The sequence below is a fragment of the Peromyscus californicus genome, unplaced genomic scaffold, assembly GCF_007827085.1.
Source record: "Peromyscus californicus insignis strain IS unplaced genomic scaffold, ASM782708v3 Scaffold_11__1_contigs__length_118956290, whole genome shotgun sequence".
Classification (NCBI taxonomy): domain Eukaryota; kingdom Metazoa; phylum Chordata; class Mammalia; order Rodentia; family Cricetidae; genus Peromyscus; species Peromyscus californicus.
Window position 1 is genome coordinate 53,494,866 of NW_026294402.1, and position 15,055 is coordinate 53,509,920.

General features: G+C 37.6%; 1 protein-coding gene across 11 annotated transcripts in view; it reads right to left on the reverse strand.

Moving 5' to 3' along the window:
- The window catches only part of Neo1 (neogenin 1), a 176,943-nt gene that overhangs the window by 117,536 nt on the left and 44,352 nt on the right, over positions 1-15,055 (reverse strand). For all 11 annotated transcript variants that reach the window (XM_052762313.1, XM_052762303.1, XM_052762340.1 and 8 more), the window contains exons 2-4: positions 12,018-12,335; positions 6,120-6,395; positions 1,877-2,030 (exon numbers count right to left, since the gene is read on the reverse strand). In XM_052762313.1, the coding sequence (XP_052618273.1) occupies positions 1,877-2,030; positions 6,120-6,395; positions 12,018-12,335 (748 nt within the window). The remainder of the gene's footprint in view (positions 1-1,876; positions 2,031-6,119; positions 6,396-12,017; positions 12,336-15,055) is intronic.

The window sequence follows — 15,055 nt, forward strand, 5'->3', positions numbered from 1 at the left end:
CAAAGATGTAATAAAGTGCCTAATACTTAAGATACTTGGTTTTCTAGGTAGCACAGCACTATTGAGATTTTTAGACATTTTTCCCCCTTTAATTTCCAAATCTCAAATCTGAAATCTAAATAATTCTAGTCCACCCATGCTTCTCCTAAGGTGCTTACAAAAACAAAGACAGTACGAATAATTACCCACATGCAACCTGAAGGACTCCTGTGTTCTATTACCTACTTCTGCTTTCTCACATGACACTCAGTAATTCAGCGAAAATACACTGTGGAACATTCTGCTTCCCCAGATATGTACCAAATACTGTGCAAGGATCTGGAGAAGCCAATATAACAATACCGACACTGGTAATCTCCTGAGGCTTTCTCAGACAGTGACACAACAAGGCAGTGTTTTTCAGACTTTCCTCTACATAATCTCATAAGGATTTAGGTACCTAGAAGAACTAGAAGCAGAAAAACATCTAATTGTTCTTCAAACTCTGGTTTAGCCTTAAAGTTCATAGAAGTATTCTTAACTATAATATATTCACATTGGATTAAAAAATACTTGCTCTCAAAAATAAACTTCAAGTAAAACTGGGAAGACATGTAACTTTCCTATCATGGTTTGTTTCTACTGGCCCACTTAAGACTCCACCCTGAGAATGACCTTTCTATGAGAACAATTCTCTAATACTCCATTTACAATATTAACCCCATTCTGCCTCTCTGTCATCCCTTGAATACTACATCTTGAGTTTCTTCAGAGTACTTATTCCAACCTGACACTGTATAAGTAAGCCTATTACTATCTCATTCTTCCACTCTAAAAGCAAAAACTCTTTTTACTACTTGGTTATTAGATGTAAGAATGTGCCTGGAATAGCATTTAATAATAATCTGTTGAATTCTTGAACGGCTGGGGAGTGGGGGGTGCACAAAAATCCCCACTTCTATTCATTACATAAAATCATTCTGTATCTTGCTTATACCTTCATAATGCTGTGGTATGATGAACTATATTTCATTCTAAGTAGTACCTAACATAAAGTATTACTGTAATAGCACTGCATACATACATATTGCTTTAGCATAGCTATCAGAAAACTTTAATTTACATCTGAGGCATATATTACATTTATATTGGAGAGCAGTGCTTTAAAAGAGTCATTCTCAACCAGGGATGATTTTGTTCCTCAGGGGACATTTGGCAATATCTAGACATGCTTTGAGTCATCGTAACTTGAAAGTGCTTTGGCCATCTAATGGGCAGAGGCAAGGAATGCCAGTAAATTTACAATGCTTGGATTGAATCATCACTGCCACTCCAGTTTTCTTGAGAGAATACAACTGAAGAAATTACCCATTTCATAAGGAAGAGAAAAGGGATGCAGAAGATGATGAGCAGTAACAGAGAAGGCTCTTGCAGAAGATAAAAACTTATAAACATAGCATATGGCTCGGTAGGACTTTAGAAAGTAAAACAAAGCCAGGTGTGGTGACTGCCTCTAATGCCAGCACTCAGGAAGAAGGAAAGCATTCACTTACACTGTTTGGGCAAAGGGAGAAACTATCACAGTGCATGTAAGAGTAAAAAAGACTCAATCTGGTGAGGTCTGGCAGCTCATGTAACAATTTAGGGAATGAGACCCAAATAAGTTAAGTATAATGAAGGTGAACAACAACAACAACAAACCCTTACTATTTTGAAAGCATACTTTTTCTTTAAACATTATAGTTAGATACAGCATAGAAGCACATTTCAAGGATGACATGAAAACTGTAATGTGCTTAAACAAAGTAGTTATTTTTTACATATTGATACTTCCAAATAGGATTAGACCAAGTCTCTAGCTAAGGGTATGAAGGGCTCTTAGGCAGGCAGTAGTTACCTTTCTGTGTCAAGCACTTCCTCATTTTTCATCCATCTAAGGCCTGGAGAAGGAAGTCCTGAGACAACACAAGGCAAAACTGCACTCTGACCAGTAACTCTGATCACAGGAGATGGCCGCATCAAAAATACCAGGTTTAGCATTTCCTCAGGACCTAAAGCAAATTTAAACAAGAGAATAATCAAATAAAAGACAAAGCACCTCACAACTTCAGTCATGAAGAACTGTGTGGCTTTATGTGACAAAATAAGCAAAATAACACAAGAAAATTACATCTGAACCAGTAAACATTTTCCAAATACTTTCACTATGCAAAGTATTATACTGTGCTATTTAGGAGTCTCAAAGACATATAAGTGACAGTTCCCATTTACACAGTGCTTTCTGGTCAAATGAGCAAAACACAACATGAATCTACGCAACACCAAATGAGGAGTACAAAGAGCAGGGACTGAACAAGCTCAACACCTGTGTATCCTCCCTTCTGACAGGAATGTGAATTTCCTTTCCTTTCTTGTGTCTATTATTTCTAAAAGTCTAAGTTTTTATCTCTTTAAATCACCTGTCAAGTCTGTCGTGGTGATACATGCCCTTCCATCTCAGGAAGCAGAGGTAGGAGGATCTCTGAGTTGAGGCCAACCTGGTCTACATAGGGAGTTCCAGGTCAACTACGGCTACATAGTGAGGCCCTGCCTTAAAAAAATAAAAATGAAAATGAAAAACCAAAAAATTTCATCTACCGATTCTCTGATTTTGTAATGTAAGAACTACCTAGATCATGATATCATTTATCTATGGACATTCACTTTTCAGTTGTGCTCTTGCTCATATGTGACATGGCCACACTCCTACTGACAAAAGGTAAGTGTTCTTTCTACTTAATAGAGTTTTATAAATAATATAGAAGTTAGAGAAGAAAGATCATTCTCAGGTAGAGAGGAAACTCCTGTCCCCACTGTCAGAAGAGGTGTTCCCAACAGGTATGGTAACAATCACCAGAATTGCCTTTAAACTTGTCTAGACAATTAGTGATGATTTTGTAGCCATGGTTGTGGTGATATTGTGTTCTCCAAAATATTGTGTACCCTAATAAACTTATCTGGGGTCAGAGAACAGAACAGCCACTAGATATAGAGCCCAGAAAATGGTGGCACACATGCCTTTAATCCTATTACTTGGGAGGCAGAGATCCACTCCGATCTCTGTGAGTTTAAAGCCACACTGGAAACAGCCAGGCCTGGTCACTCACGCCTTTAATCCCAGGAAGTGAGGGTAGAAAGCAGAAAGGTATATAAGGTGTAAAAACCAAGAACTAGACTGGTTAAGCTTTTAGGCTTTCGAGAAGCAGTTCAGCTGAGAGGCATTCGGATGAGGACTCAGAAGAATTGGTGAGGTGAGGTGGCAGTGGCTTGTTCTGTCTCTCTGATCTTCCAGCATTCACCCCAACACCAGGCCCTGGGTTTGTTTTTATTAATAAGGCTCTTTAAGATTCATGCTACACATGGTAACAAGTAAACACTACCTAACAGATGAGTGACAATTCATTTCAGTGAATATACTTCTGAAAGCCAACCAGTGACAAACCCCCGCCTTTAAGAAGTCAGCCAATCGATGGTTGAGTTGCTAGCTTCTAAGGCTGATATTTACCTGTACCTACCTGTGCAGCCAACACTGAAACAGAATTTTGTGACTGAAATCAGACCCCTGTATCTCTTACCCAACATAACCTCAAAAACTATGTAGGAGGGCAGGAGTTGGCTGTGCTCCAAATGAATGGCAAGAACCACTCTCTTCAGACTTAAATAAGCAATTATCCAGCATTTTGTTCTTATTTCAAATACTAAGTTATGGTTTCATCCTTTGAAATCATTAACTTTGTATTCCTGGATTAGATTCTGAGGAGCTGCTTGAATGCTATTTCAGGTGTGAAAAGGAAATAGGACGAAGCAAGTCAGCTAGAGAACATTATTATGTAGCAACAGTTGCTCTTATTTCACTTTCAATTACTTAGGAATACTTATAAATGTATATCTATAAATGTAATATTCAATCAAATTTTAACAGAATTATTTCAGCAAATTCACAACAAAAATTTATTGGTTTCTATGTGCCAAACAAGATTCATTGTTCGCATTGAGCTTACATACTAACAGTGGAAGAAAGACAATAAATTAGATACTATATGTAACTGATATGTTGATATATTTTATAGAGAAAGGAAAAAACATTGGAGGTAGAAATAGACTGTTGTTTTAAAGAGAATATCCAAGGGACAATTCACTAATAAAGTGATATCTGAGCACTGAAGAAAGAGAGTGAGCCACACACATAAGATTCTAGACAAAGAAAATGCCAAATAAAAAAGCTCTAAAGTAAAAGCATTTAGGGACTATTCTAAAAGCATATGCTAGTCACAACTGAGAGAAAAACAAACAGGAGAAGGAAAGGAAAGGTTAAGGAGGGAAGATGTATTAGATTATATAAAGGCCAAAAATTTTAATTGTGAATGACATGAAGAAACCATTAGAAAGTGCACTGGCTAGTTTTTATGTCAATTTGACACAAGCTCTGGTCATCTGGGAACAGAGAACCTCAACTGTGAAAATGCCTCTATCATATTAGCCTGTAGACAAGCCGGTGGGGCATGTTCTTAATTAGTGACTGATGTGTGAGGGCTCCACTCACTGTAGGCAATGTCACCCCTAGGCAGCTGGTTCTGAGTTGTGAAAGAAAGCAGGCTGATCAAGTCATGTGTGAGAATGCTAGTAAGGACTGTTCCTCCATGGCTCTGCTTTGGTTCCTGTCTCCAGGTTCCTACCATGACTTACTTCCCTTAGTGATAGAGTGTGACCTGAGAATTTTAAGATGAATTTCTTTCCCAAGTTCTTTTGGTCATAGTGTTTTATCACAGTAATAGAAACCTAGGTATGACAGGGAGTTTTGAGCAAAGGTTGTCTATTTTGAAAAGTGGTTACTGAGAATACACTAGGATGGAAATGACCTGGGCAGAGATGGTAACAACCAAGAAAGAAGCTACAAATTTCTTAAAAATCAGTTCAAGGTCCATCAGCAACACCCTCAGAAGTGACAGCTCATAACAGTGGTCTCTCACTATAAGTCAATGTGTTACAAATAAGACTATAAATTAGTCATATATTTTTCTATGAACAAGAATACCTCTGCTCACACAGGTAGGGATGGCCCAATTATATAACTTGAAATGAAATGAGAAATCTGTAAAGAATTAGACACTCATAAAGCAGTAAATGGATACAGTGACCAGAATGAGCTGTGAGAAGGTATGTGCAAGGAGAAGCTACATAACTGGAAAAAGATGAACAAAGCTAACTATCAGAATGAGAAGACACAAAATGACTGACAAAGGAGCAGAGCTTACATCAGACTAGGAATGCCATGCAGATGTCACCAATTACCTATAACAGTTACTGTTCTACCTGTCCCTTGCATGAACTACCTTGAGCAAGACTATTTTAAGTAAAAAAAAGTAACTATGAAAGTATCCTGTTGTGAGGAAGGCAGAGCATAGAGGGCTGACAAAAGACACAAAGGCACGGTGGCACACATTCGACAGCCCCAGCTCTTGGTAGGGCAGGCAGGAGGATCAGTTCAAGGTCACCCTGGCACAGCCCCTCAATGCTGGGATTATAGGTTTATGCCACTATGCCAGCTATCCTGATACATTTTCATTTTTATTTTATTCTGGTTAATTTTTGTTTTGCTTTGTTTTTTAAGACAGGATCTCTCTACATAACCCTGGCTGGCCTGGAACTCAGAGATCATCCTGCCTCTGCCTCCTGAGTGCTGGGATTAAAGGCGTGCGCCACCACACTCAGCAACTGATAAAGTTTTAATAATATATCAGCTAAACTGAACAAACTAAAGTGAGCTTATTTTTTTCTTTTCATTTTTTTTCAAGACAAGGTCTTACAATGAAGCTCTGGCTATGTTCTGGCTATCCTTTGAAACTTTGTAGACCAGGCTGGCCTCAAATCTATCTCTGGCTCCCAAGTGATAGGATTAAAGGTGTGCACCATTATATCTGTCTTTAAACGGTGGATTTTTACAGCATTTTCCCCCATTTTATCTCTTAAAAAAAAAACCCTGAAACATACTATATTAATAGTAATATTTCCCATATTTTAATGTCATTTATTAAAATTATAGCAGAACAATTTTATCCATTAAACAAAACCATCAGTTCTGACAATGGGTTAATTAATACCTTGAAGAACTTTCAATTCAGCTTCATCACTATACTTTGGTGGCCCACCACTTTCAACTATGCAGCGGTAGAGTCCTCCATCTCCTTCAGTCACATTGCTGATAACCAGTGTTCCACTTGGAAGTTTGACAACCCTGTCATCCAGAAGAAGAGGCTGTCTGTTCTGTTCCCACCTTACAAATGGGACTAAATCTGCATTAACTTCACAATTCAGAATTGCACTGTTTCCAGCATATACTGAGGAAGGTTCTGGTTGGCTGGTAAATCTCGGAAGACCTGGACAATAAAGGAAAATTAAAAATCATTAATTATTACTCTAAAATATAGTCATACAGGCTAGCACCAAGTCAGCTCATGTGGCCACAACATATGCTGCCATCAGGACCAAGAAGGTCCATACATCAAAAATTTTAACTAGATATGCAGATACAGAGCAAATAAGTAACTGCATTAAGGATACCCTGAGTCAGATTCCTCATAGCTAGAAAAGCAAGGATGTGATGTGAAAAAGGATAAGGGTAGAATAAATGCTATGTCATATCCCATGATGAAGTTACAATGTAGATTTAAGGATTATCTAACTATAGATATATAACTATATAGCTATAAAGGCATGGGTAAATACACATGTTGTATATAGCCAATGAATGTACACTAACACACATATACATACACTAGCCCCTGAATCAATGTCTCTTCTTTAACAGTCCAAATGGTAACTTTATCGTGATTTCTAAATATTGTTCTCCACTGCAAGGAACCAATATCCTAGAGCAGAGGCTAATTCTAAGAGTGGAACAGGGAAAGAACAAGGCAAAGTAAGTTTCTTACTTTATGTCACTAGTTGGAAGTTTTAACCTTAAAATATAGATAAAAGTAGTATTTAACACAGAAATCAAGATTGAAAAGAATTTCTAAAATAATGACACTAACACATTAGTGTCCATAAATAACAATCTGTTGACTCATGCTAATATCAACAAACAGTGGTGTAGAAAGAAAAGATCTACTGCATAAAGATAACAGAATTAGGAACAATACCCATTTGCCAACCACTATCTTAATAACTGATTCAGGCAACAATCTTTCAATGAAATTGATGAGGCACATGTATTTATAAAATGCCAAAACTATTCTTCCCAAAACACTAATTATTAATTATAAAAACACACCTTACTTTAAAGTGGAGAAATACTACACAGATCATCTTAAGTAATAAAGCAAACATCATTAGCAACAAAACAGTACATACTTTGGTATGCCACGCTGAAAACATTACACTACTTCCATGTTGTTTCTCCCCAAAATGCAAAATCTCCATCTCCTCATAGGAGGAAATCAAACCAAAATTAGACATGGAAAACCTGAGGCCCTATTGTATAGCAAATGAATATAAGGATATAATTATAAAATGACACATGTAATCTTGGACCAGAAAGAAGAAGAGGATAGTTTCTGCCCTTTTATTTTTCTATGATCTGTGAAATCTATATTAAATGACAGTATTACATTAATTTCTTAATTCTGATGAAAGCCTATAGTTATTTAGGAGAATGTCCTCGTTTTCAGAATGCACACTCACACATTCAGGCAGATGCAACAGAGTAACATGTCTGCCACTTACTATTCTTAATGGTTCAGCTAAAAATGTGTATTTGAATAATGTGCTGTGTAGTTTTATGTCCACTTGACACAAGGTAGAGTTATCAGAGTAGAGGGAACCACAATTGAGAAAATGCCTCCCTAAGACTGCCCTGTTGGCAAGTCTGTGAGGTGATGTTCTGATTAATGATTGATGTGGTAGGGCCCACCTCACAAGAGGTGTGCTACCCCTGGACAGGCAGTCCTGGGTGGGATAAGAAAGCAGGCCAAATGAACTACATGGCCTCCATGGCCTCCGTATCAGTTCCTGCTTCTAGGTTCCTGCCTTGCTTGAACTCCCTACCCCGACTTCCCTCCCTGATGGAACATGAGCTTAGAGTGGTAAGCTGAAACAAATCCTTTCCAAGATGCTTTTGGTCAGTGTTTTATCACAGCAAACTAAGCTAACTAAGACAGGGATGACAAAGTCGATGTTGAAATGTTAACTGGGAGATCTGGAAGGCATATGAAGACTTGTGAAAGCATATGAGACTTCTTGGTTCTATCTTTGTAACTATTCTTTAAGTTTGAAATTGCTGTAGTTCTCAATATTCTAGAGATGCCACAGAACAAAATGACCACGAGCACTGGTTAGCCACTGCAGTCTCAATCTTGAATTTAAATTAACTCCACCTTTCATGGTTATGTAAAGTTGGTAAATTATTGACTCTAAGTCTCAGTTTCCTCACCAGTTAAATAAAAACTAACAGACCTCACAGAGTGGTTTAAAAAGTTAATCTAAAGCCGGGCGGTGGTGGCGCACGCCTTTAATCCCAGCACTCGGGAGGCAGAGGCAGGCGGATCTCTGTGAGTTCGAGGCCAGCCTGGTCTCCAAAGCGAGTTCCAGGAAAGGCGCAAAGCTACACAGAGAAACCCTGTCTCGAAAAACCAAAAAAAAAAAAAAAAAAAAAAAAGTTAATCTAAGTAGTTCATATGGTATACTGCCTGGCATATAAACACTCAAGTAGCTGCTAATACTAACAATATCTTAAAAGTAAGTCTAATGTGCTCAGAACACAACAAAATGTTTCTGTAAAGACTAAGAAATAAATTCTGAACAATTATTCTAAGTTTTCTAGTTTTATGATGATGAATTAGTCAAATAACACCCAAGTTTTCTAATACTGCCATGTATTTTCTTTGACTTTATGTTATGGAGATTTTCAAAGGAAAGAAATAAAGATAAAATTGTCCAAATATCTATTTGGTTAACAAACAAACAAACAAAAATTCAGGGAAAAGGTAACTAACAAAGATAAATAGAGACTCTAATGAAGCTAGGTAGGTGGAACTTAATAAATCAAAGAAAGAATTGTCTTCTAGTTGTCTTTTTTTTTTTTTAATAAAAAATATCCCCTCTATAGGTCTTGTGAAAATGAGTAATTTAAAAAAGGATAAGCCCATAACAACATATGGGGATTTGTCAGACAGAACATTTCAAAAAGTTTCTGAATAGGGAAAGCAGATGGGTAAACTCTAAGTGACATATCAAGGCAAAGGCTCCTCAGCTTCCTGTGTTCCAGCTGCCTCTGGAGAAGAGCAGGAGAAAAAGGAGTGGGAGTGAGATGTGGAGTTGGCAAGAACGGATTGACACTGTCTGTATTTAGACCATGCCATTTCCTAACCTTTGAGTATGAAGCACACAGCCAGGCTACTCTCCAGGCAAAACAACAAAAATGTAATTCATGCAGCAGAAATGAGACAACTCAGAGAAAAGCAGCCTCATATTTAAATCTATGAACTACCTCTTTAATAATCTTCAAAAACTTTCCTGCTTTCTGGCCATGACTAAAAGTAGTTCTGTTTGCAACCAAAAATATCTGTAGTCTTTTACAATGTCAGAGTTGGCAGTGTCTTTTTAAAATGATTTTTGAGAACTTTTTAAACATATAATTTATAAACCATGACGTTTCCCACTTAAGTATACAACTGAATATGAACAGATTGTGTCAGCATCTCCATAACCTAACTCTTTTAGCATCCCTAAAGAAACTACTCGGTTATTGTACTGCTGTCCTCACTTCCCAATCAATCTATTTTCTCTCTCTACACATGTCCCTATTCTGGGCACTTTGTATAGATGAGCTTGAACAGTATAAAGTCATTTATGATTGGCTTCTTTAATTTACCACAATATTTTTACCGTTCATCCATGTAGTCATATTGTATTATGACTTCATTCCTTTTTATTGGTAAAGGATATTCCACTATATGGAGATTTCATATTTTGATTATCTATTCCTCATTTGGTGGACATTTAGGTTATTTCCACCTTTCATTTATTATGAATAGTGCCACTATCAATAGCAGTCATGTACACTGTTGTATGGATGAATGCTCTCAATTGTCTTGTTTTGAGAACTGGGTCATATGGTAATTCTGGCTAACATTTTAAGGAACTGTAAAATTGGTATCTTTTTAAAATACACATATATAAACAAAAAAAAGCAGCCTTTAACTGTCAGTGGAGAAATCAGATGGGAAGGTCAGAAAGTAGAGAATATTTGAAAGGAAACCCAATAGCTGGTACTGCCAGTACTAAAACTGGTTAAAAGGCAGAGTGGAGTGGCTGGTAGGATGATAAAAAAAGAGGCTAGAGAGGTGAGTGTAATCTCAGAAGAGTCAAGAGATCTATGATTAAGGAGCCTAGATAGTAACAATATGGTGCAAGTGCTCTGATCCCCAAGTGGAGAACAGACTCGAAGGGGAGCACAATGCGGTGGCAGACAAGCAGGTGTAGGCTGTGGTAAGTAAAGTCAAGGATCATCTCAGGAAAGAGAAATTGGATCAATACAGAAAAACCAGGAGACAGAATACAAAGGTTCTGGTGGTGGGGTTTAGTGGACAGCAGAGAGAAAGGAGATATGAATTAGAGGCCAGAGAAGAGACGTTAGAGCATAAATGATAAGCAGGAGCCTGACCTGAATGAACTTATAGAAGACGTCAGTACATCAATTTACTTATCATGCACATTGTCGAAAGAATGGGGAGAGGGGAGGAAGAAAAGAGAAGTGAAAAAGAGAATTAACCCATAGGGTTAAATTGAATCCCCCTACTTTTATTTTTCCACCCTCAATCTGTAATTGTGGATAATTACTGTAGCATTAGGTCATACCCAAATTAAATTTTGAGTATTTGATTGCAAAGACAAAATCCTCTAAGTCAGTGGTTCTCAATCTTCCTAAGGTTGCAACCCTCCAATACGGTTCCTCATGTTGTGGTGACACCCCACCTCCACCCTGCAACCATAAAGTTACTTAGTTGCTGTAATTTTGCTACTGTTATGAATCGTAAAGTAATTATTTGTGTGTCAGGTGAACCCTGTGAAAGGGTCATTTGACAAACCTAGGGGTCACAACATACAGGTTGAGAACCGCTGCTGTAAGAACATGAGTAGAGATAAGAACCTATTACTCCATAGTGGGAAGGAGTAGGAGATGTCTGACACTGTCAGGTTCCATCCTCACACACCTACAGTTGACCAAGGTAAGTAAAACACAGCCCTTCACAAAACTACTTCATCTGGTACTCAAGTAAAGAAATCCTACCTAGAACGCTAGTGTCTACTCTAAAGCAGGCAGGAAGTATTTTGAAAACACCCTAATTCTCTAGAAACTTAATTTCTCTACATTTGCTATCACTTAAATAGAGATCCTTTGAAAAGGAGTTATTATTTTCTTTTTACAACTTTCTGCTTTCACTCTGCCTTCTATAGTGATATATTAATGACACTATAGATTTCTAAATAAATACTGTCCATTCCTTAAAGTCTAATGTACTGACTTCCTCTATAATATTATTCAGGCCAGGCGTCTGCTTATCATTTATGCTCTAAACATCTCTTTTACAACCTCTTATTCATATCTCTTTTCTCTTTGCTGTTCACTACCCCACCACCAAGAACCAGGATTCTGGCTTTACTAAAGTTTTACTAAGCCACACTGTTATGATGTAGTAGGCTTTAAAGTCACCAATTTTCCAATATAAAACTACCTCTTTCATTTAAAAGTTAAAAAGAAAACCCTGTTTAGTAGTTCTGATAGCAACTTTGAACCTTCAGACAAGCAGAAAAGGGTTAATTTATTCTGCACAATCCTAAGCAAATGAGTGTAGTCACATTAAAAAGCATCTATGCATAACTGACACGCTAAATGAATGACCTGTTACCAATTAAGTGAAAACTACAGCATACCACTTTTACTTAGATTTAGACCTCATAAAATAGAAAATCCAACTAAATCACTTAACAGGACTTACCTGCTACTGTGAGCTTGGCTGTTCTGCTGACAATAGTTCCAAGATTATCAACAGTGGCTACACACTGATAGAAACCTTCATCCGGCTTGTTGTGTTTGGAATGCACCACATTGCTGATGAATAAAGATCCATCTGGGAGAAGCTGGCGGCGATCATCTGATACTAAGTTTAAAAAAGTTCCATCTTTCTTCCATTCAATTTTTGGAGAAGGCTCAGAATATGCTGAGCAGTTTAATGTAACAGAAGAGCCTCTAACTGAGAGTGTGTCCACGGGCTCCACCAGAAAATAAAATGGAGTGAATGTTCGCACACTGGCTCCTACAAAGATAATGAAAAAGGACAAACTAAATAAAATTTTCTTCTGTTATTTCTGTGAAAATAAACAACATATTGAAAGATTATTATCAGATGATTGTCTTTTTAATATGATGCACTATGGATTATGGATGTCTGGTAAATAAAATTTACTGCTAAGAAATTTTAAACTGCCTATTTGAAAAAAAAAAACTTGAGACCAGCCTTATTAAATATTATGAGTTGCTAATAAAAGTTTAACTGAGGATGGGAATGGTGGCACTCGCCTTTAATCCCAGGACTCGGGAGGCAGAGGTAGGAGGATCTCTGTTAGTTCGAGGCCAGCCTGGGCTACAGAATGAGTTCCAGTAAAGGCTCCAAAACTACATAGAGATACCCTGTCTCAAAAACAAACAAGCAAGCAAACAAACAAACCAAAAAATAAAATAAATAACAATAAGAAGAATAAAAAATGCAAACAAGTAAAAACAATTTCTTTGGGTGGAGAGATGGCTCAGAGGTTAAGAGCACCTACTGCTCCTCCAGAGGACTGGGGTTCAATTCCCAGCACCCACATGGCAGCTAACAACTGTCTGTAACTCCAAGGTTACATACAACACCCAAAAAAAGAAATAAATGCAAGCAAAACACCAATGCACAAAAAATAAACAAACAAATAAATAAATAAATTATTTACTGGGTGGTGGTGGCACAAGCCTTCAACCCCAGCACTCAGGACGTAGAGGCAGGCAGATCTCTATAATGAATTTCAGGCTAGCCTGCTTGGACTAAAAGCAAGTTCCAGGACAGCCAGGACTACACAGAGAAACCCTGTCTTGAAAAACAAAAAAACAACAAAAATGAATTGAAAATTCCACAATGGAGTTTATAATTTTTTAAAATTACTATATTCAAAGTTAAGTTTTCCAAAGAATGGAAAGGAAGTAGAAAACGTAAACAATTCACTGTAAATAAAGTATCTTTTACACTATTTATTTATACTCTTTTCCTATATTTGATACATATTTTGCACATTTTCCTAGTAAGGTATTCATCCTCTTGACTTAAAAGCGACCACTGATGATATTGACCACATTTCCAAATACTTCCCTTTCCATCTGACTTTATAATTTTGTTATAAGAAAAGAAATTTAAGAAAAGAAATTTTTCTGGCCTGGGAAGATGGCTCAGTGGGTAAAGTACTTGCTTGCTGCAAAAGCATAAAAATCTAAGCTTAGAGTCCCAGCATCTAGCTAAAAGCAGAACAATACAAAGCATGCCAGGTGGTTCCCAGAGACCTGCAGGACAGCCAGTCTAGCCAAAATAGGGAGCTCGAGGTTCAGTGAAAAACCCTGTCTTTTAAAAACTAGCACAGACTGTCTTTTAAAAACTAGCACAGACAGCCGGGCGGTGGTGGCGCACGCCTTTAATCCCAGCACTCGGGAGGCAGAGCCAGGCGGATCTCTGTGAGTTCGAGGCCAGCCTGGGCTACCAAGTGAGTTCCAGGAAAGGCGCAAAGCTACACAGAGAAACCCTGTCTCGAAAAACCAAAAAAAAAAAAAAAAATAAAAAAACTAGCACAGACAGTGATAGAGGAACCCACCCAATACTGACCCTCTGTTCTCAGGCCCATGCAGGGGTAGGCACATCTATCTAGCTCTCTTTCTAACACACACACACACACACACACACCACACACACACACACACACCACACACACACACATACCACACACACCACACACACCACACACACACACACACACACACACCACACACACACACCACACATACACACCACACCACACATACACACACACCACACCACACACACACACACACACACACCACACACACACACACACCACACACACCACACACACACACACACACACACACACACACATACACACCACACCACACACACACACACACACACACACACACATATACCACACACACACACCACACACACACACACACACCACACACACACACACACACACACACACACACACACACACACACCACACACACACACACAATTTTTTTAAAGTTAGTATTTTAAATTATATAAATTTGTTTTTCTTGGGCAAGTTTTCTTAAGAGTATTAAATTTTTAAAGTATTTTTTAGATTTATTTTATGTGTATGAGTATTTTGCTGCATGTATGTGCACCATGTGCAGGTACTGCCCACAGAGGTCAAAAGAGGGAGTCAGATCACCTGGAAGGAAGGAGTCACAGATGATTGTGAACCACCATATCAGTGCTGGGAACCAAACCTGGGTTCTTAATCACTAAGTCATCTCTTCAGCCCCCATCAAAACAAATTTATTCTGTTTTGTTACATTTGTGATTTCATTTTCTACATTTAATTTTCATCAAGAACTCATTTTAAGGTAAAGAGCCCAGGAGAACTCAGTTTAATCTTTTTAAGTTTTTGGCTGATATTTAAACACATGAAGAAAAAAATTACAAAGAAAACATTTGCTATAAACTTTGTATCTTAGTCTGATAAAGCTTCATCTTTTATTAAAAAAAACAACAACAAACCTATTGTCCAATTGGTATGTAAACAATTCAAGTTATAATTAGGCTCATCTTTAGCAATGTCTAACTGAAACAATGACACTAAGACTGTTATTTATAAATTATATTGTGAATTTAAGATACACTAATCCTGTATTATGAGTGACTGGTTCTAAATAAGTATGAAATAGGATGGCAGAAGGCAAAATAATAAA